We start from the raw sequence: 22,396 nt of genomic DNA, 5'->3' as shown, positions 1-22,396 counted from the left end.
GTGGATTCCACATTAATCTCTGAAATGCACTCAGATTTATTTTCTGAGAACTGATGTACTTGGTGTACTTCGCTCACACACTGAAAATTAGGAATGTGTTGCAGTACAATAAGGAAGATGATAGGAAGGAAAATCTGTTAGAAAATGGTGATGAAGAGAATCAATCACCAACCATCTCATTTATAAAGACTTCTGTATCTGTGAGGATTTTCAGTGTCTGTCACTGTAGCATCTGAGTGCAAATCTCATTTATACTTTATGAGGGTCTTATCCCTACTATGGATAGACAGGGGACATCTTAGATCTTGTGGAAATTGTGATCATAGTTTGGTATAAGTGTACCTGAATATACACTTTCTTAAGAATATTTCTGAAATGCTTATTGTCTTTTCAAATTGTAACTATAAATTTGTTTACATACTTTTCCAGTGCACTCCAAAATGTGGTCCAGGATTCAAACATCGGATTGTTCTTTGCAAAAGCAGTGACCTTTCAAAAACATTTCCAGCTGCACAATGCCAAGAGGAAAGCAAGCCTCCAGTCCGCATCCGCTGTAGCTTAGGCCGATGCCCCCCTCCTCGCTGGGTTACTGGAGACTGGGGACAGGTAAAATAACAGACCATATAACTATCTGCTACCTTTTCTTGCTATTAATATCCATCAGCAGTTTTTAAAAAGGAAGAGATTTTGTTCTTAGAAATGAGCGAGGGATGCTTCAGGTGACATCCTCTTATGTCTCAGATTGGAATGTTACACAAGGTGATAGTACCCACATCTAGGTGCCTTCTGATATCTGTCTGTTGGTTTATATCAGGGTCAGCAACCTTTCAGAAGTGGTGTGCTGAGTCTTCATTTATTCACTCTAACTTAAGGTTCCGCATGCCAGTAATACATTTTAATGTTTTTAGAAGGTCTCTTTCTATAAGTCTATAATATATAACTAAACTATTGTTGTATGTAAAGTAAATAAGGCTTTTAAAATGTTTAAGAAGCTTCATTTAAAATTCAATTAAAATGCATAGCCCCCCCGGACCGGTTGACAGGACCCGGGCAGTGTTAGTGTCACTGAAAATCAGCTTGTGCGCTGCCTTCGGCACGCGTGCCATAGGTTGCCTACCCCGGTTTATATAAAATGAGTAACTAGTCGCAGTCCAATTCCTAGTGGACAAGGTTGGTGGGGAAAAATAATCCCAACTCTGTAATTAGCACTGATTTTCACACCTGTTCACATTCCTACAGAAGAAGTAAAAAAATCTGAATGGGAGTAGAGATTGAACTATTGCTTATAGGAGAGGCAACATGGTCTACTACCTAGGAAACCTTTGTTCCAGTCCCACTTCTATCACTGCCTTCTTGTGAGACCTTGGACAAGTCATTTAAATTATCATTGCTTCAGTTTCCCCATGTTAAAAATATGTACCTACTCTTATGAAGCAATTGGAGAATTTTGATTAAAAAGTCCTATTGACATGCAAAGTATTATTTATTGTTATTGTTACTCTTTCATTACTAGAGATGGTTCTTCCAGAGGGGAGAAAGAGCTCAGTGGTTTGAGCATTGGCCTGCTAAACCCCAGGTTGTGAGTTCAATCCTTAAGGGGGGCCACTTAGGGAACTGGGGTAAAAATCTGTCTGGGGATTGGTCCTGCTTTGAGCAGGGGATTGGACTAGATGACCTCCTGAGGTCCCTTCCAACTTTGATATTCTATGAGGTTTCAGCCATGTTTGGTGGAGGTGGCAGTATGGTGAAACTTATGCTGCTTCTGCCTGTGCTATATCTCTTCTATGGGTCAAGGATATCATGTATAGTTTCCAAACAGAAGCAGTAAGGTTCATGCCAGAGAAAATTCATGGCAATATTTTGACAGATTCCTAAAAAGGCACCATCTGCTAGTGGTATCCACAAGCTCACAGTTCAGGATTCTGCATGCCAGTTCCCACCAGTGTGATACATGAAAAATGTTTATTGACATAATCCCTGGAGAAATATACATATAGATGTAGGAACCCATATTTGAAGTGACCTATTAAAACTAATATGAATAGAAATGTTTTCCTGATTTTTTTCTTGCTCTATTTAAAACATTTTAAAATATTCTCCTGTCGTTTTGTGACCTTCAAAATACCTGCATGTGTTAGTGCTTGTAAGCCAGAATGTGAAACAGACTAGAAACAAAAATGATACTGGACACAGTGAACTAATTTAACAATAAAACTTTACTAATAATTTTTTATCCCAATTAACCAGAGCTGGTGAATGTTAAAGCAGTTAGCAATTTGAAATTCAGTGAGCATTACGATGAGTGTTGTGTAGCATGAAATAGGGAATTAGAACTTCTGATTTTAAATCTGAATTTCCGACTAGTTGACTATGGGAAGGTGTGCATTATCTCTTTTCCTCTGTGCTTCAGTTTACTCACATGTAAAAAGGCTAGAGAGTGTTTTGGGGTGCACAGCAATGTTGCAAGGCATAATTTAATAAATATTTTAAAAGTGCATTGAATTCCTTAATTGAAAGGCACAATGGAAGTAGTATCATTACACCAAAATTACTAGGTTGACTTACATTGACAATAGGTGTACAAATCCAGCATTAATTGATTTCTATGAATTTTGAAAAACATTTTAAATCTTATATACAGAGGCATGCTTACCTATAGTATAGGACTGTGGTTTGAGTTGTTATAGCATAGGCAGAACGGCACTGACAGTTCAGTCAATGAATATATCTTGGTTATGCTATAAATAGAGCTACGTGCTCTTTCTTTGATCAAGATTTAGCAATCTAAAGTATGATTTATGGCTTGTTATTAAGTAAGAGTTTGGTCCTTGAAACTATAGTTCCATCAGTAGTTTATTCTTCATGTGAGTTGATCCACTGAATTCAGTTGGAGTACTCAGAGAACAACAGTTGGCCATATTGGGCCCTAAGTAATAGATTAAGGATCTATCTTATGCTAACATGCATGTTATCAGTGCAGATGCATATTTCTCTTAAATTGATGTAAATCAGTTAAGCCACTGCTTAGTTATAGAGCAGCAAAACATGTTTTGGAATGGCCAAAGTATTTCCGTTTGAAAAGAACTATTGGTTACACCTCCCCCCACCCTAAAATGCATGGAATCAACTCAGTTATTACAACAGTTATTCATGCAAATGATACACCTCTTGTTCCGAGGCTTCTGTGGGAAATAGTGCAAAGCCAGTATGCTACTCTGTGCCTATTTGGAAGAAACCCCTTGTTGGGATATATGCGGGTGGGGGGTCCTTATTGCTGAGATGAATATTTCTGCCCTGATCAGTAGTTCCAGTGGTGTCCCATATTACTGTTTAAAAGAATAGTCTAAAACAACAAATACTGTTAGAATAACATCACATAGGAGACATAAACTCGAAGGTTTCTGTCCATCAATAAATCCTTGAAGGGACACTGTCAGCTACTATTTATTTGTTTTTATTAATTGCTCTGCACTTTCCATTAATTATGCCCTAGTGAAAGCTTGAAAATAAAATGTGCATTTTATTTACTGAAAAGACCTAAAGAATGTGAACAGAGGACTTTGGGAACTCTTTATTGTGTTCACTTTGCAGTCTCCAGCTATTCTTCCTTACATGGGAAGGGTATTGGTAGGTTGTGAAGTGAGCAAGGCTAAAGCTTCTGTACGTCTGGGGAATCGGTGAGAAAAGGGAACTCCAGCTGTATGCATGCATGGAGTATGAGTCCTCTTTCCCTCTGGCAGCATGGCTACTTCAATCAGGGCTGGCCTTATGGAAAATAGCACCATGGGCGAACTTGCATTTTGGTGCCCCTGGCCCCCGTGGGTGTGGTGCGCCCCCCTATAGCTCCTCGCCCCATGGGCTCCCCACCCTCCCTTCACCTCTAGATCCTACACTATGCCCCCTTTGCCCCTAATCCCTGCACCTCCGTCACTCCTACTCCTGAACTTCCCTCATGTGCCCCTAATGCCTGCACTGCGCCCTCTTCACCCCAACCCCTGCACTCCCCTCTTGTGCCCCAATCCCTGCACCCCCTTCATTCTTACCCACTGCACCTCCCTCATGTGCCCCAATGCCTGCACTGCACCCTCTTCACCCCAACCCCTGCACTCCCCTCTTGTGCCCCAATCCCTGCACCCCCTTCATTCTTACCCACTGCACCTCCCTCATGTGCCCCTAACCTCTGCACTGTGCCCTCTTCATGCCAAAGCCTGCCCTTTCCTGTGCACCAATTCCTGTGCCCCTAACCCCTGCACTGTGCCCTCTTCACCCCAACCCCTGCCCCCTCCTGTGCCCCTAACCTCTGCATCCTCCTCCTGCAGCCACATGGTAAAACTGACCTGGATGCAGTGACAGAGCAGCTGGCATTGCTGCTCACTCCCCACATGTGGACTGGTGCTCCTCTTCCCCGTGCACTCTTAGGGGGCTCTGAGGTGGCGGGGAGCAAGGAGCGAGGTCAGGACTCCCTCCATCCAGGTCACTGTCCCAGCCTGGGCTGCATAAGGAGAGGTCAGGAGAGCAGCAGCAGCTCCTAATGCTCGCCTCACAGCACAGGTGGGGAAAGTGATCTGGATGCAGGGAGCCATGGTGTGCGTTGGGGAGACTGTGTGTGTCTGAGAGAGAGAAAGTGTGTGTGTGTGTTGTGGGGAGTGTGTGACAGTGTGTGTGTGTGACAGTGTGTGTTGTACTGAGGGGAGTGTGTGTGTTTGCCAGAGGGTTTGTCTACACTGGCACTTCGTCGGCAAAACTTTTGTCATTTAGGGGTATTAAAAAAACACACACACACATGAATGACAAAAGTTTTACTGATGAAAAGTGCCGGTGTGAACAGTGCTTTGTTGGCGGGAGAACTCTCCCGCCGACAAAGCCGCTGCCGCTCATGGGGGGTGGAAGTTTTTTTAGCGGCAGGGCTGTAGTGGCACAGCCGTGTCGCTAAAAGCCTCATAGTGTAGCCATAGCCTGAGTGTATGAGTGTGCTGTCTCTTTAAGAAAACACTCAGGGTCAGGCGCCTGAAGGCTTGTACAGACACAAGCAGCTCCCAGCAGCTCTGGACCCAGAGAGACAGCAGCACACACAGATTCCCCCTGTCCCGTCACCCCAGGTCAGTGGAGATTGGGTACACAGTGGGAGAGGGACTCCCTGACATCAGCTCACACACACACACACACACACACCAGACAGGAGGACGCTCCCAGTCTGAAGTGGGAAGGAACAGGAACAATGGCGGCTTTACACCTCAGTGGCGCGGGGGGAGGGGGGCACCCCTGCTCCAAAGGAGTCACCTGACTTGGCTTTTCATCCAAATGCCCCCTTGCAGCTCAGGTCCCTCGCCCCAGCTCCAGATGCTGCTGCTCCGCCTGCCTGCCGCCTCTGCCAGCCCACCTGGCTCTTGGCAGGTCAGGTAGGAATCAGGCAAATCCTGTGCATGGCGCTCCCTTTGGTGGGCCTGCCCACCCTCAGGGCCAGCCCTGACTTCAATCATGCTTCCACTGTATGGCCTCACCACATTTGTGCCTATTTCTGCCCTTTAAAAAGAGGGTGAGATAGATCACTGCATTTTATCTACGATATATTATTTTGCCCATTTTATTTTTATTTATTCAATATGCTCCACAGAAGTGGGCAACATAAAGGCTATTGGTTTTATGCAGGGATTGGAAAATGATGTTGTCTCTTAGTTTCTCTGAGATGGTTTAGCACATTGTTTTGAAATATTGATGAATACCTCAAGATTTCTATCCCCAATGACAGAGGTCTCCCAAGGAAACTAGCAGGGAGATTCAAATTCTTGTCCCCTTTGTATTTTTTCCTGTGATCTGAGGTAAAAGAGTAACTACATTCAGAGATGATGTCTTAGGGCTTGTTTATATGAACACTTAATTTGCAGCAAGCTTCTTATTAGCCTGCTTCACACTAAATATTCCCTAGACTGCTTTAATCCACCCCGCTTTGAAATGGTAGTTCAAGGTAGCTTTACACCACAGCTTGCTGTGAAGTGTTTGTATTGACAAGCCATTAGTGATGTTATAGATAAAACCTAAGGTAGGGTAAAGTAGAATTCTCAGACTCAGCTCTGGGTTGATTCAGGGAACTAGTATTGCATTGTTCTTCATCTTCTTTGTAAGCCAGATGCTTGGATATACAGTTAGAAATGCAAAATCCTAAACTGTTTATGAGTGCCCTTTGCTGTAATAGCCAAAGGAGGTGCTGAGAAATGCTGTATATGCTATCCTTGCCCAATGTTTTTTCTAACCACTACATGTCCATAGAATAATCTATTCTGGAACACATGTCCTCAGTGGCTTTATTTTTTTCCATTTTATGACTATGCCATCCCTGTTCACTCTTCTGATGTCTTGTTTATATTTTAAAATTTGACCAGACTTGTTATCCTGATTTCTCTCTTGTCCTTAGTGTTCCGCACAATGTGGTCTGGGACAACAGATGCGAACAGTGCAGTGTCTCTCATACACTGGACAAGCATCCAGTGAGTGTCTAGAAACTGTTCGACCTCCATCAATGCAACAGTGTGAAAGCAAATGTGACAGTACTCCCATTTCCAACACGGAAGGTGAGTTTGGTTTCTTAATGTATTTCATCCCTGAAAATAGTAGAGCTGAATGACTAATATTCCTGAATTATGTATTTAATGATTTTTTGCCCAATCAATCATTGAATGATTTATCTATAAATATTTTTTTCATTAGTCAGCCAGTTCTAATTTGGAGACCACTGTGCAAATACAAATATCATACAGCAGTCATCATTAAAAAGGCAACATTTACCAGCAGTTACCATTGATATATCACACTCTTTTTTCGCTCTGTGTGTGTGGAAGAACTGAGATACTGCAGCTACCACCATGTGGCAACTGTTGGTTTAATGAAAATGATGGCACTTACACTGCAGTTTCAGCAAGACATTTCTACTCTTTATGATCCCATATGACCACCATAGTGCACTGGCCTTGTACCATTTTACTTTTTAATGCATTTTCTATGTATTTTTCCTATTATGTTTGGTAACCTTTGCTTTCAAGGACAAACTCTTTGGGGCAGAGACTATGGGTGAAAGTCCTGGCATAAATTCCATGAGAGTTTTGCCATTGACTTTGCAGTACATCACCAAGACATTAATGGTTTTAAAAATGTAATGTCTTTACCGATTTTAAAACAGTTAGACAAACTTATATATAAAATAAATTCTGAATAACAACACAAAACAAACACGCAAACAATGTCCTGGACTGCTACACCACCTCATTCCCACAATTCATACTTAGCAATATCATGGATGAATTAACAATATACACATTTTGCTCCATAAATGTTTCAGTCTCTCTTGATATATGTACTAGTGGGATCTTCTAATACATACATAGACTCCATATATTCAAGGAACCATCAAGGTTTCTTGTGAATGTAAGATACCAATGAAAGCATTAACAAAACTGATGATTGTTCTGGTAGCCTGAGAGACTAGTGATAGAATTTTGTAACCATCTACCTCTTGCAATAAGATATTTGAGATTTTAAACAGTCAGTCCTAGAATACATAGCAAGGCAGAAAGAGTGGAAAGTGTACTCCTTATCCATCGAATACCACTCACCCAATAACATTAACCAAGTGGTGACGCCATACAGGAAAAAATGGAAATATCTAGTGGGTCTTTAAAAATAGGTTTAATGTAACCTGGGACCACATGGCATGACTATGGGCAGAGCTAAGATTACATGCATTCCTTAACTGTGTTTCCATACATTCACTGTTTGCTGTTCTTTTTTGTTAACTTTAACTTTAACTGTGAATTTCCTTTGTTTATAATGTTTGTTTTGGCATATTTACATAGCTATAATGATTTTTACCCTAATTTGGTCATATGTCCTCTCAACCTTAACTTCATTTTAACATATTTTTTGTCTGGGAATCAGCAGGGCTATTCCCACCACCTATTATTAAGGTTACCCAACACTTTCCCCTGTAAGACCATGATTTCAGTTGCTTATAACTGTGCCAAACTTCAACAGATTGGGCAAAAATTTTGCATCCTGGGTTTCTTCCTCAGGCTGAATTGTTTTTAAAATTTTCAGCCAAAGCAGTTCAGCCATTCGCGAGAATGAGGCTAGGGGACAATACACTGTTTAGTCCATGGAAATAAAATATTTGAAAAGTACTAGCACTCCCATGCTTTGGAGTAGGGACTTGAAATTTGGCAGGGGGGTGGCTTTTATGTCAGGGATGTTCCTGTTGTAGTTATGATGAAAATCATCTCAAATTCACCAAATCATAAAATGTTTAAAAATTGTTGTTTCCACATGCTCAATAGAAACATCTTTGATTTTAGCAGCTAAATTTCCCAAAGAGTCCATCAGCCTGGGACTGAGCAGAACTTTCCATTTAATTAAAGCTCTGGGCTGCAGCAGGTTGTGCCAGGTTTGAGTCCAGGCACCTGAACTGAGAGCAGGGTGCCTGTCTTTCTTATGCATTCAGTGGCCACCCTACTGGCCCCAGGAAGTGTGGAGGAGGAGGATGCTAGATTCAAATGCAGAGGAGATCAGAATTAAACCTAGGGGTGGGGCAGGAGTGTACATTGTTTGAGGACCAGAGACAGGGGCAGAAGTTTGGAGTGGAAGCTGGCAGATAAGAAGAGGGAAACTGAGAGCTGGGATGGCGGGGGAGATGGGGACTATCTAGACAAGGACACTGGGACTAGCAGCCAGGGAGGGAAACTGGTAGGGATTGGGAGCCAGTAGGTGGAAGGAGGAGACTGAGATTGGGTGAAGAGCTGGGGACTTTCTGGGCAAGTAAACTGGGACTGAGAACCAGTGGGATAAGGAGAAGGAGGTAGGGGAAAGAGGAGATAGATTTGATGAAGAGCCAAGGTACAGGGGGAGAACTGGGACTGTGTAAACAAAGAGACTGGGACAAGTGCCCAGGGGCAAGTGGATACTGAAATTAGTTGAGGAGCCCAGGGAAGAAGATTGAGACTGGGAGCCATTGGGAATGGGAAACTGCGTGGGGAGGGATTTGACCCAAAATTCCTGAGATTCACCATTCCTTTGCTGTCAGCAAATGTCTGTGAAACCCACTGTCAAAGTGTCTCATCCCCCTCTAGTGCTGGTCCACATAGAGGATAATGATCTACTATCAGTTACTCCATTCGCTCAAGTGACAGAGGATTGCACAGTGGTCCTAAAGGTTTCTTCAACTCCCTACTTAAAACTCTCCTTTGCTATGATGCCTACAAAAATCGTGACAGTGGTTATGCTGGGACCTCTGACTATAATGCTAACATTGCTACCTTGTACTCATTGCTACCTTGTATTCCCCAGCCAGGCTGTCTGAATCCATCTGTTACCTCTTGTCTTATACTGAGATTTTAAGCTCTATGGGGAACTGTCTTTTTGTTCTGTGTTTGTACAGTACCTAGCACAATGGGATACTGGTCCATGACTGGGGCTCATAGATGCAATGATAATACAAATAATAATTATAATAATTAATGGGTTCCACCTTGATGATCCATGGGGCTGTCAGTATGATGCCACATGGTGGAATTTATTTGTTCAGTTTGCTTTTTTAAAAACCAAGAAAATAACACACTACAAATATGTGAAAGGAACGTTATTAAGGTTGCAAAGTCAAGCATTTGAAAGTTAAGAAATGCCAGAATCTTGTAATTGAAGACTGTGTCATAATCCATATGCATGTCCAACCTTAATGTTGGCATTTCCTAACTTCTGAGTGCTTGACTTTGCAACCTTAATAACTGTCTTTTAGCATGATTTTTATGTGTAATATGAAATACAACATAAAATATTGTTTACTGGTGTTTTCTGACTAAATTGAATGGTTAGAAATCTATTGTCCTATTAGAGTTTACCATCATAATATTATCCTGTATTCTACCTTTTAATGCAGAAGGCACAACTTTAGACTTAAGTCTTTCCTGTTTTGGATTTTGTTTTTAACTATATAACTGCAACAGTGCTTGTATTTACTCTAATACTTGCATAAAGATACAAGATTGCTAATAGCTGCTATATCAGATCACATTGGCTCCATAAATTCAAAATTAACATGAAAATGAGTCAGATGGAGATTTCAATGAGATAAGTGAAGCAATGTAGTGTGAGGGTTAGATGGGCATTCTATTCCATCTTTTAGAACTTCTGATTTCAAATTAAAGCTTATAATCTCATGTTGTTGATTGAAAGTATCTTCATAACAGACTTTCCCTTTGTTATCTTGATATTTTTAATTCCAATTCAGATAATATTACACCTGTTATTCTTGGCTGTCTATATCAATGAAGACAGCAGTATAAAATAAATCCTGCACTTATACAGATCAAGAGCTAACTATTAATTTGCTACAAAGAAGTTGTCTTTTGTCCATAGGAAGCAATGTAAAAAAGTCTTTATTAATGGGTATGACTTATTCCCTACTTATCACTGTCATAAATAGTTAGTAAAGGGTTAAAAATAGTACCTGGTAGGCACCTGACCTGAGGACCAATCAGGGAAGAGAATCACCTCTTAATTTCCAGACAAAAAGGTCATGCTGTTTAGTAACATAGTGATTGCAGAGGAAAGATCATGTTCTAGGAACAATAAAGAAGAGGAAGGGATGGGATAAGTTCTTCTAATGAAGACAGTTGTTCTTTCTAATTTTTATCTTAAGTAACAGTTTTAAAAGTTACATTGCCACTAAGGGACACATTTCTGCCCTGGGCTCACAATGAAGATATTCATTGGAGGTTGGTGACATATGAAAGTAGTTAGGGAAGATTGATAAAGATGCTGTTATTGCCAATTTACATTACCTAGAATAGATCATAATGTATATTGATTCCAACAAGGGTGAGCAGTGCCTACTGTGCCTTCTGTTGAAGTTACTAGGAATACATACATCTGTGAGCACAATTTGGCTCTAAATTATGAAACATTAAAGATCCAACATTTCAAAAATAGACAACTAGATTTTGACTGCAAAACAACTGTTTTCTTTCTCAATTTATCAGGAGTTTATTACAAATATCTCTGTATGTATAAGCATCTGATATCTATAGTTAAATACTGAATATATGCGTGTAGACTGTATTGTTTCAGAATAATGTGTACATACCATACATTTTCTGTGTATCCCTCTTGGCCTTAAACAAAATCCTCTTAAATATAATAGGAGCTGAAGTGTCTTGAATTAATAGATGAAATGGCCCTTGTCCATTTAGTCTACATGGCCAAATTGCTTGTGTTATTATAATGTCAGCCTTGAAGTAAATGATCAGGCAAAGTCTTTTAACATGCTGGTGGTGACAGAAGCTTTTAGGATTTCAAGAATTTACTAATCCTAAAGATCATAACTAATCTCAGGCTTTTATTTCATAAAACGTTTTCTTCTCATAAAGATCAACCACTTTTCATTCATCTCAAAATAGATTGAGCTAAGCAGACAATTCCAGCTGCTCTTAGTGAGACTACTTAAAATGTATTTTAAAATTATATTATTTAGTTTCTAAACAAGCAAAAAAATGAGTTTTGGTTATATATTTGGTACAAAACTAGTGTCAAAGTGAACGTTAGTCCACATAACCAGAATGGAACCTGATTGCTAGAATGTAAAATTCAAAAGCTTGTAGAGGAGTTTTTAAACTAAGAGCTGGGGGAAAGCTGACAAGTGCAGAGTACCACCAGGTTCAGACAGACAGACATATCCTGCAGGGGAGGATTTATTAAAGGGGATACTCTATATCTTAGTAAAGAGGAGAAGACAGAAATTGATAAATTAGAGGTTGGAACTGAAGAGAAAGAGTCCCATTCAGTTACATGACATGAAAACACACAGCTAAATACTGACAAGTTCTTCTATAAAAATGCTAGAAGTCTAAGTACGAAGACAGGTGAACTTGTGTGCCTGGTATTAAATGAGGCTGTTGAAATAATAGGCATAGTAGAAACTTGATGGAATGATGATAATCAATGTAATAGCAGGGTACAAAATATATAACAGTACATTGTGCTGGTGGGGGAATGGCACTGTATGTGAAAGAAAGCAGAGAGTCAAATATAGTAAAAATGTGAATAAATCAACAGCACCATAGAATCTCTATGGATAGAAATTCCATGCTTGAATAATAAGAGCGTAGCAGTAGGAATATACTACCGATCACCTGACCACCATATCTCTCTAATGTCCTGGGACTGACATGGCTACAACTACACTGCATACAGGATGGTGAGGGTGATTGTGAAATGCTCAGGGAGATTAGGGGGGCTACAAAAACAGAAAACCCAGTAATAATGGGGGATTTCAACTATCCCCGTAGTGAATGGGTACATGTCACCTCAGGACTTGTTGCAGAGTTAAAATTTCTAGACACCATTAATGACTGCTTCTTGAAGCACATAGTCCTGGAACCTACAAAGGGAGTGACAATTCTTGATTTAGTCCTAGGTGGACACAGGATCTGGTCCAAGCAGTGACTATATCTGAACCTCTTGGTAATAGAAACCATGCTATTATCAAATTTAACATACCTGTAGGAGGAAAATTACGAAAGAAATTCACCATAGTAGCATTTAATTTAAAAAATGGGGACTACACAACAGTGAGGAAGGTAGTTAAATAGAAATTAAAAGGAACTGTCACAAGAGTGAAATGCCTGTAAGCCACATAGAAACTCTGTAAAAACACCATAAGAGAGCCTCAGAGAAAATGTATATCCCAAAGAAAAAAAGAAAAAAATCAGAGGAGTAAAATTTTCCACCAGGGCTAAACAACAGAGTAAAAGAGGCAGTTAGAGGCAAAAAGAAATCATTCAAAAATTGGGAGTCCAATCCTACTGAGGAAAATAGAAAGGAGCATAAACTCTGGCAAGTCCAATGTAAAAGTATCATTTGGAAAGCTGAAAAAGAATTTGAGGAGCAACTAGCAAAAATACACAAAAACTAACAGCAATTTTTTTTAAGTACATCAGGAGCAGGAAGCCTACCTAACAATCAGTGGGGCTACTGGATGTTGGAGGTACTAAAGAAGCTCTTAAGGAAGACAAAGCTGTCATAGAAAATCTAAATGAATTCTTTGTAATGGTCTTCACTGCAGAGGATGCAAGGGAGATTGCCACATCTGAGCCAGTCTTTTAGGTGACAAATCTGAGGACCTGTCCCAGATTGAGGTTTCAGTAGAGGCGGTTTTGGAACAAATTGAAAAACTGTAATAAGTCATCAAAACCAGATGGTATTCAGAAGGAACTTATATATGAAATTGTAAAACTACTAATTATTATATGTAGCCTATTGCTTAAATCAGTCTCTGTACCAGATGACTGGAGAATAGCTAATGTAATGCAATTTATTAAAAAGGGCTCAAGGGGACATACTGGCAATTACAGGCTAGTAAGCCTAATTTCAGTACCAGGTCCCTGAATGGCTATTAGCAAAGATGATCAGGGATACAATGCCACACTCCAGGTGTTCCTAAACCTCTGCTTGCCAGAAGCTGGGACTGGGCAATAGGATGAATCACTCAAAATTGCCCTGTTGTGTTCATTCTCTTTGAAGCATCTGACACTGGCCAGTGTCAGAAGATAGGACACTGAGCTGGATGGACCACTGGTCTGACTCTGTCTGACCATTCTTATGTTCTATTTGGTGTGTTTGTATCTGGCAGCCTGTGTCACAGTCATCTTGATAAAGTTCAGAGCCATTTTTGTCTGGGAAAGTGTAACTAGCAGTACATGAAAGAGCAGAATCAAAATCGTAAGGATATGAGAATGAGAAAAAGAAAGCAATGATACTTCTTGTCACATTTAACAACTGCTTGATCTCTTTGTTTCTGCAAGCCCTTCATTGCAGAGTTAGAGCATAATAGGCCAGGTTTTGACAAATTGTCACTGATAAGGGTAACATTATATTTGCTGTTAGAAGTGAATTACTGACAGAATATACCATGACATTTGAAATATTATTCAGAATGATTTTATTTTCTAAGTTCATATGGCAGCTGAATCCAGACTTCCAAGGTCACCTAAAACTCTACCTGAATGCCATTTTGTCTTCTTTTATGCAGTTTCAGATTTCCTTATAGCTAATGTGGTGCATCTTTGCAGTCTCAGTAGTGTCTTCAGGAAAGGAGTGATTAATATTTGTGGTTTACTGGTGATTAAGTAACAGTGGTTTCTGTGGATATCGTTCCCACAAAGAATAAGAATGGCTCTGCTAAACCACCTCCCTATAACCACAATCCCATGCAGAAGAAACTATTTCATCAATCACATATCTATTTTAAAACAATAGCTGTGAGAAGCTTCCAAAGTACTGTGTCCACCATCATCCAAATAGCCACTTGCTGAACTAGGCTAGTGTGTGTCCATAGAGAGGGTAAAGCAAAGAAAGGTGGAATGGAGATTCTGGAAATATTATGAAGCCTTGGGACAAATCCTACTTGGTTAAAATGCATGCAACCCCACACTGAATCATTGAATCCGAGAAATGTAGGTTTGGAAGGGTCCTCGAGAAGTCATCAAGTCCAGCCCCATGCTCTTGAGGCAGGACCATGTAAACCTAGACCATTCCTGACAGGTGCTTGTCAAACCTGTTCTTAAAAACTTCTAATGAGGGGGATTCCATTAACTCCCATAAAGGAGGTGAGGCTTTTTGCCAAAGACCGGAGAAACATCTATCTTTCCCCAGTTTGCACATCACTCTGGGGATTAGGCATCCGGACGCCTAGAGTGATGCAGCAGTTTGCATGTACAGAGGCAGAAACGTAGGCAGGGAAATATAGGGAACTTTTACTGCAGAAATGTAGGTGCCAAGCAAGTCTAGGTACCTACAGGTTTCAGTCACAGCTGACCAGGATTTTGTGAATACCAGTGGGGCCTGATTCTGGGATTTAAACATCTAAAGTGGCAGTTAGGCATCTAACTCCTTTTGTGAATGTAGACCTAAGTAAGAAAAAGCCCTTATATGGCTGTGAGTTTCAGGTGTAGAAATGGCTTGTCTCCCTGCAGAATATAAAGTGTTGAAGCAGAAGAACAAAACCTACAGTAAAACTCACAATGCCATGCTGTGCTGTGCTGTACAGTCAGTGAACTCACACTGCTAATACCTTTACTAATACTGTTCATTTTCCCAGTCGCTGCTAGTGGTAATGCATGTTCTACTTCAGGGAATCTTATAAGTGCACAGACGTGGTACCAAACAATGCAACCCAGGCTAGATTTTGGATAACCTTTCACTGATGAATAAAATAACTTCTGAGAAAGAAGCTATAAAAATATAAGAACGACGCATATTTCTTAGCTGTCTAAAGTGATCACTTATCCCAACAAATGGTAATTCTTTCAACACAAAGTGGGCATATTTATAAACATCAGAGAGAGAAGACCTGCAAATATTTTAATTACTTTTTAAAATACATTGTATCTGCTAAACTGTACTAGAAAGAACATTTACACAGAGGGAAGGTGGATAGACAAAGCAGAAGCATGCTAAATCGCAATAGCTTTCCTTTTGTATCTTTTCAATTTGTCTGTCTAATATGTTCCCTTTTATGCCCTCAATCATCAGAGTGCAAAGATGTGAACAAAGTGGCTTATTGCCCACTGGTGCTGAAGTTCAAGTTCTGCAGCCGAGCATACTTCAGACAGATGTGCTGTAAGACCTGCCAAGGACATTGACCCACAGAAAGCAAGAGAGAGTGCCTTGTTATATCATTGTGGAAATGTGTCCATCGAAGAGAGCCACACAGCGGAATGGGATTGAGGTCCTTGCAAATGCATTACCCTGTGGAAAACGTAACCACTGGTCAGCCCCAGCTGACAGGATTTCAATATTATTTTAACTTCTGTGAAGTGGGATTTATTCATCCAAAGTGCTGGACACAGTATAAGGAGGGCATGCCAAATTGGAAAGATCCACACAACACATATACAATAGCTTACTGTGGAACATTTGTGTTCTTTTGACTAAATCCAATAGTCTGTTTACCTCCTTGGACCATTAAAGTAATTTTTATTATGGACTTAGCAATGACACTGAATCCATTTATATTTAAAACTGTTTAAAATGTAGCTGTTATGACTTGGTCTACTATGGAAGTAAAGAAGAATCAAACAATCTTAAGTCATAGCTTAAAATGTTAACTATTTTATCTCATTACACAGCATCACAATTTAAATTATAAAATGGGCTTGGAAATGTTATTTAAGGAGCAATTATAAATCTGAAGTAAAGAAAATTATATTTTTTCCTTCATTCCACCTAATTCCCTTAGGAGTAATCCATATTTGCTGAACACTGCTGTGAGCCATATATTAAGCTAAACTAAACAAAACAACCATGAGGAACTTAGTTTTAAGAGGTGCAACAGTTATTGCAGGTGTGCATGAAATACAAGTGTGCTGATAAATCTGTGCTGCAGATATATAGCCATTTTGCCATTGTACAAGTGAAGCTGAGATGTCCACTAAAAGGGAAAAACATTTCAATACCATGAAGAAGCCAGATTTCAATAGTGGTGAAGACCACAGTGCTGCATACTTCACTACTAGTGTATAGGCTTACATTTTATGACTCCAATTCACTATTGTTTACATCACTAGCCACAGAGAGGCATCTAGTCATGTTTTACATCTACTCACTATCACCAAGAAGTTCCAGTGCAAAAGATAAATGTACTGTGTAATAATAATAAGGCAGTCTCTCTGCAAACTTTGCTGACAATTACAGTGGGTTCCAGATGTTCCCTTCTTTAATACAATAGAAGGGCATTTATTTATGAGAGAGAGTGTTTGAATGCACAGGTTTGGAGACCATAACAGAGTGGGCAAGGATTACAACCAAAGAATAAAAGAGTTATGGGGACATTTTGGTCATATTATCATAATCTTAATACTCACAGAATACTTTTTTAGTTAATACTCTGAGTTGCATTTAAATGTGAAGCCAAACTACTTGGGCAAGTCAGATCCAGAATTTAGCATACTCCTCTTCCCCTTCCCCCCTTGATAGAAGGTTCAACAAGGAGATAAGGAAAGTGGGTACTTGTTTATATTAATATATTGTACTTGAACATTTGCAGTTTGCAGCAGGTACTTGATGAATGTGCTTTTGTGACCAGCTATGTCTCCTTTGTTGTAGTGCAATTAAAATTATGTGAACAACACGTTGTGTTAACACTAAAAATCAAATGGCACTTTTTAAAAAAAAGTACTCTTTCAATGAAACAAGTAAGTTCAATAAATCACATGAAACCTAAATGTCAGTATATTTAACAAATAATAATAAGCCAAATGTGTTGCACACTATTTACTAATGTGAATTAACAAGGTAAAATAGATATTCTTTACAGGATTCTTGTACTATGAAACACGTTGACAATCTATATGTGGCATTTTATGTAGCCCACTTATTCAGAACCATCAAACTCCTGTCATCTGCTACCTCTTGACAGTGTTTTTCACTTCCTTACACATGTGACCAGTGGAATTCATTTCCAGTAAGCATGACTTTACTCACATACGGCCATCTGCTGCTCTCAGTCCCCGTGTTCACAACTCCCATTGTCACTGATTCTCAATAAATAAATACAAAAATAAAAACTGGGAGTTGCATATATGGATCAAGGACAGGGTATAGCCCTTAGTTAATGAGTAAATGACCTTTATACATCCTATTGAGAGAATAACTTGGTGCTAGCATGCGTTGACTAAGTCAAAAATATGATAAAAGGGAAAGGTGTTGCTGTGGCATTCTCTGAGCAAGCAGCTTCTTTGTATCAGGATCTGGTTTTCTCCAGGGCATAATTGTGTTTATTAGCTAATGTGTCTGTTCGACTAACAAGAAAGGGTTTAAAAAAGTATTCAGAATGAACCTTTTTTTTTTAACCTCACTTAGGACATTAAAGTTGCAAGGAGTGTTTCCACAGACACATTTTGCTCTCTTACTGGTGCTAGAGGACTAGGGAGTCCAATGTTTACTCTGCAACTTAAAACAGCACTGAGGTTGGAAATTTAAGGAACTCCCTGGAGCAACATTGATTTGCATTGTTAAAGGGAACAAAACCCAGAATGTATTTAAATTTACAAACTAAATGACACTTCTGACTAAGACCTGAAAATAAAACCTAATTGAAAGGAAAAAAATCATTGGTTTCCCCAGCACAGTTCATTGCTGCTGCTACACTGTAGCCACCTATGTAAGCTAAGCTAAATAATGTTATATTCTTAAGTAGTGACAATAGGACTATTTGTTTAGGCTGTATAAATATGACAGGCCTAGAATCAAATAGTAGAGTACTAAATACACAGAGCAATCTGGTGCCAGTACTTCCATTCAGCAATATCACCAACTGAAGCAGATCAAACTAAAAGGAAAAAATTCTATAAATAAAACCCCTCAAAGTGTATACACCCAGAAATAATCCATTTCATTAGGAACTTTGTTAATGGAGTGAATGTCACATAGATATCCTTAATAATACAGACTGAAGATATCTTTGTATTATTGTGATTAGTTGCTTATTATTTTATACTCAGTATTAATGTGGTACACTGTTACTTTATTATTTTTTGCTTTTGTAAATTATATTCTAATTTATTGTCATATTTCCTAACACATGTTCTACATGCATTCTCCTGCTTGTAATGAAAACAAAAATATTGTAACACTTGATGCAGTGAAATTCCACACCAGGCACAGATTTGTTTTTAACATAGTTAATTTAGTAAAATAAAACTGCAGCTTTAAAAAATGGCGTCCATGGTAAAGTTGTCTGTTCCCTGACATACAGATGCTAGACTTCCACAAGCATGCATATTTCCTTCCTTCATCAAATACATTTAAAACTGTATAGGATGTTTTCCTTCCTATTCATAGATAAGACATATATATGTTGTCTCAGAAATCTGTCCCTGACTGCAGCAATATTTGTCATATATGAGAATAACAATAAAGAAAGGAACTGTGAAAGACTAAATCATCTACATTATCAGGAAAATATTTTAGTTAAGCAATAAATGTTAAAAGAGATGAAATCAGGAAAGGAATTAATGGGCAGCAGAACAACCTGCACCTAGTCAGTAATAAAATGTCTCTGGCATTGTGCTTTTAGAGTTCCAGCAACATTTGCCATGACTTTTTTGGATTTTAGAAATGAGGCCATTGCAGAAGATTTGATATGCATGTATCCTAGAATTATCACTAAATCTAACTTCTGGTTTAGTGAAAATAACTGATCTACTGCTATTACCAAGATGTCAATGAAAATATAGAAAACTTTAAAGATTTTAAACCAGTCGATTAATCGTTTTGCTTACTTTGATGTGATTTTTTTCTTATTTCTTGACTTCTCTCCAGTAATGAGAACCCCAGAACTGTATACTCTAATCTAGAAGTACTGATAGTCTCACCCATGGACTATGAAGAAGTCTTGTTGCCTCCCAGTTCAGAAATGAAAGATGGAATAAACCTTGTCAATCATACAGTCTAATAATACCACTCTTTGTGCAATCCAAAATCATGTTGACTTCCCCCGCACCTTTTCACACTGCAAATTCTTACCTGATATGCTGCCCGCTATTGCTCATTTTCTAATATTACTTCTTTCCTAAAGATTACTTGTGTTTTGGATTACTATTTCACAAAAATGACAACAGCCTGTACAAACTGAATCTTATGCTCTAATGCTTCTTCTTTTCTCCCTCTGCTGATTCCCTCACTTCCAAATCCGTAGTCCACTGAATCCCTTTGAATCTTCTTTAGTGAGCCTTTCCAGTTTCTACTCCTGAATGTTCCTCTGAGACCAGTCCTGGTTTTAAGAGTCTCCACAATCCTTCTCCAATTCAAATATTGGTGCATATGTTTGATAATGGGCTCTTCAATCTAGCAGAGAAAAGTATATCATGGTCAAATGGCTGGAAGTTGAAGATACACAGATTCAGACTGTAAATAAAATGTACATTTTTAACTGTGAGGGTAATTAAGCATTGGAACAATTTGCCAATGGTCATGGTGGATTCTGGCCATTTTTAAATCAAGATTAGATGGTTTTCTAAAATATATGGTCTAGGAATTATTTTGGGGGTAATTCCCAGGCTTATCAGGCGATCAGACTAGATGATCACAGTGGACCTTTCTGGCCTTGAGAGCTATGAATCCATTAATTCTTCTTTGAGAGATTGCATATGTCCATGCCACTGTAAGTGTTTGTGTGCTCCAGCTCACAGTTGTTGGAAAGTATTTTCTTTAGTAGTACCCATTGGGGCAGTACAAGTGCCCTCTGAAGCCACCCCCGATTCCCCTCAGTTAGTTCCAACTGCCCATGATGGTTGTTGGAGCTCCCTGTCCTTGCTTCTGCAAGTCTGTAGTCAAAACCTATAAATAGTACCCCCTGTATAGTTAGTGTAATTCAGTAGTTAGTTACTGGTTTAGTTAAAAATGTTGTTTTGTGTGGATCTAGGTATCCAGTCTGGGTGCCAGCACTGGTACCGGAGATATGCCTTGCTCTCCAGGTCTCAAGTCCTGCAATACTGTGGTAAGGGAATGCCTAATAGTCACCCTCACTCCAGCTGCTTTAAATGTTTTGGGGAGGCTCACGTGAGCAACAAATGTGGCATTTGTAGGATCTATAAGCCCTGCTCTAAAAAAGCCAGGACAGCTAGATTGAAATATCTGCTGCTGGAATCAGTGCTATGTCCTCCACCTGAGCCATCTATATCAGTCTGGGTATGAAGAACCTTGGCATCAGTCAGTTGCACAACTCTAGTGCTACTGGTACTGAGAGGCAAATAAGCATAGCCTTGCTGAAGAAGAGGCATCGGAAATCAGACTCAGTACCAGGATTGTCAAACAAATAAACAAACAAACAAACAAAACCCAAGAGGGTGAGCTCTTCTAAACTAAAGACTCGGGAAGGTGTTCAAAGAGGAAGCACACTTCTAAACAGGGGAGTTAGTTGACTCCAGAACCCAATATGGGGCTGTCAGGACCGACTGCAGAAGTACCTTTGTTGGCATCACCTGCCACCCCAGTACCATAGGGTGTCTTCCCGGTACAGTCTACTCCTGAGGCATATCAGGCTGCGAGAGAGTTGTTAAACCTCTCGATGTCACCATCATCAGCAGTTCAAGAGATTTGCCCAAGGTACTATCATCAGTGCCTTCACCTCTGCACTGGGAGTTCCATCTGATTCAGTCATCAAGATACTGATTAAGGGGAAACCGTCTAGGGGAAAGCCATAAATGCTTTCTTCAGAGTCTGAACTTCAGAGTCTGAACTTTCTTCACAAGTACTCATAGATTCATGGACTTTAAGGTCAGAAGAGACCATTGTGATCATCTAATCTGACCTCCTGCACATTGCAGGCAACAAAACCTCACCCACTCCTGAAATAGACCCCTAACCTCTGGCTAAATTACTAAAGTCCTCAAATCATGGTTTAAAGACTTCCAGTTACAGATAATCCACCATTTACACTAGTTTAAACCTGCAAGTGATCTGTGCCCCATGCTGCAGAGGAAGGTGAAAAAAATCTCAGGGTCTTTGCCAATCTGAGCCGGGGAAAATGTCTTCCCGATCCCAAATATGTGGGCAAGACCTGCCAGGCAGATACCTGGCAAATTATTCTCTGTAGTAACTCAGAGCCCTCCTCATCTAGTGTCCCATCTCCAGAGTTGGGGATTTTTGCTACTGACAGTCACCAATCAGCCACATGCCATTGTAAGCAATCTCATCATACCATCACCTCCATAAACTTATCCAGATCAGTCTTGAAGCCAGTTAGGTTTTCTCCCTTTGGAAGACTGTTCCAGAACTTCACTCCTCTACTGGTTATACTTTTGCCTAATTCTGAGCCTAAATGTGTCAATGGCCTGTTTATAGCCATTTGTTCTTGTGTCCACATTGGTGCTTAACTTAAATAACTCCTTTCCCTCCCTTGTATTTGTCCCTCTGATATATTTATAGACAGCAATCATATCTCCCCTCACCCTTCTTTTGGTTAGGCTAAACAAGCCAAGCTTTTTAAGTCTTCTTTCATAAGGCAGGTTTCCCACTCCTCAGATCATCCTACTAGCCCTTCTCTGCACCTGTTCCAGTTTGAATGCATCTTTCTTGAACATGGGAGATGAGAATTGCACACAGTATACCAGATGAGGTCTCACCAGTGCCTTGTATAATGGTACTAATGCTTCCCTGTCTCTATTGGAAATACCTTGCCTGATGCATCCCAGGACTGCATTAGCCTTTTTCATGGCTACATCAGCTTGATGGCTCATGGTCATCCTGTGATCAACCAATACACCCAGGTCTTTCTCCTTCTCTGTCACTCCCAACTAGTATGCCCCCACCTCATAGCAAAAATTCTTGTTGTTAGTCCCTAAATGCATGACCTTGC

At 39.8% G+C, this 22,396-nt stretch overlaps 1 protein-coding gene across 1 annotated transcript in view; it reads left to right on the top strand.

Moving 5' to 3' along the window:
- The window catches only part of ADAMTS6 (ADAM metallopeptidase with thrombospondin type 1 motif 6), a 311,564-nt gene extending 292,831 nt beyond the window's left edge, over positions 1 to 18,733 (top strand). The window contains exons 23-25 of the mRNA XM_039545681.1: positions 430 to 606; positions 6,413 to 6,569; positions 15,571 to 18,733. Of these exons, the coding sequence (XP_039401615.1) occupies positions 430 to 606; positions 6,413 to 6,569; positions 15,571 to 15,680 (444 nt within the window). The 3' untranslated portion in view covers positions 15,681 to 18,733. The remainder of the gene's footprint in view (positions 1 to 429; positions 607 to 6,412; positions 6,570 to 15,570) is intronic.
- The last annotated feature ends 3,663 nt before the right edge of the window (positions 18,734 to 22,396 follow it).

Source organism: Mauremys reevesii, linkage group 6 (assembly GCF_016161935.1).
Source record: "Mauremys reevesii isolate NIE-2019 linkage group 6, ASM1616193v1, whole genome shotgun sequence".
NCBI classification, from domain to species: Eukaryota; Metazoa; Chordata; order Testudines; family Geoemydidae; genus Mauremys; species Mauremys reevesii.
Note: the sequence above shows the minus strand (reverse complement) of the source record. Positions and strands in the feature narration are given on the sequence as shown.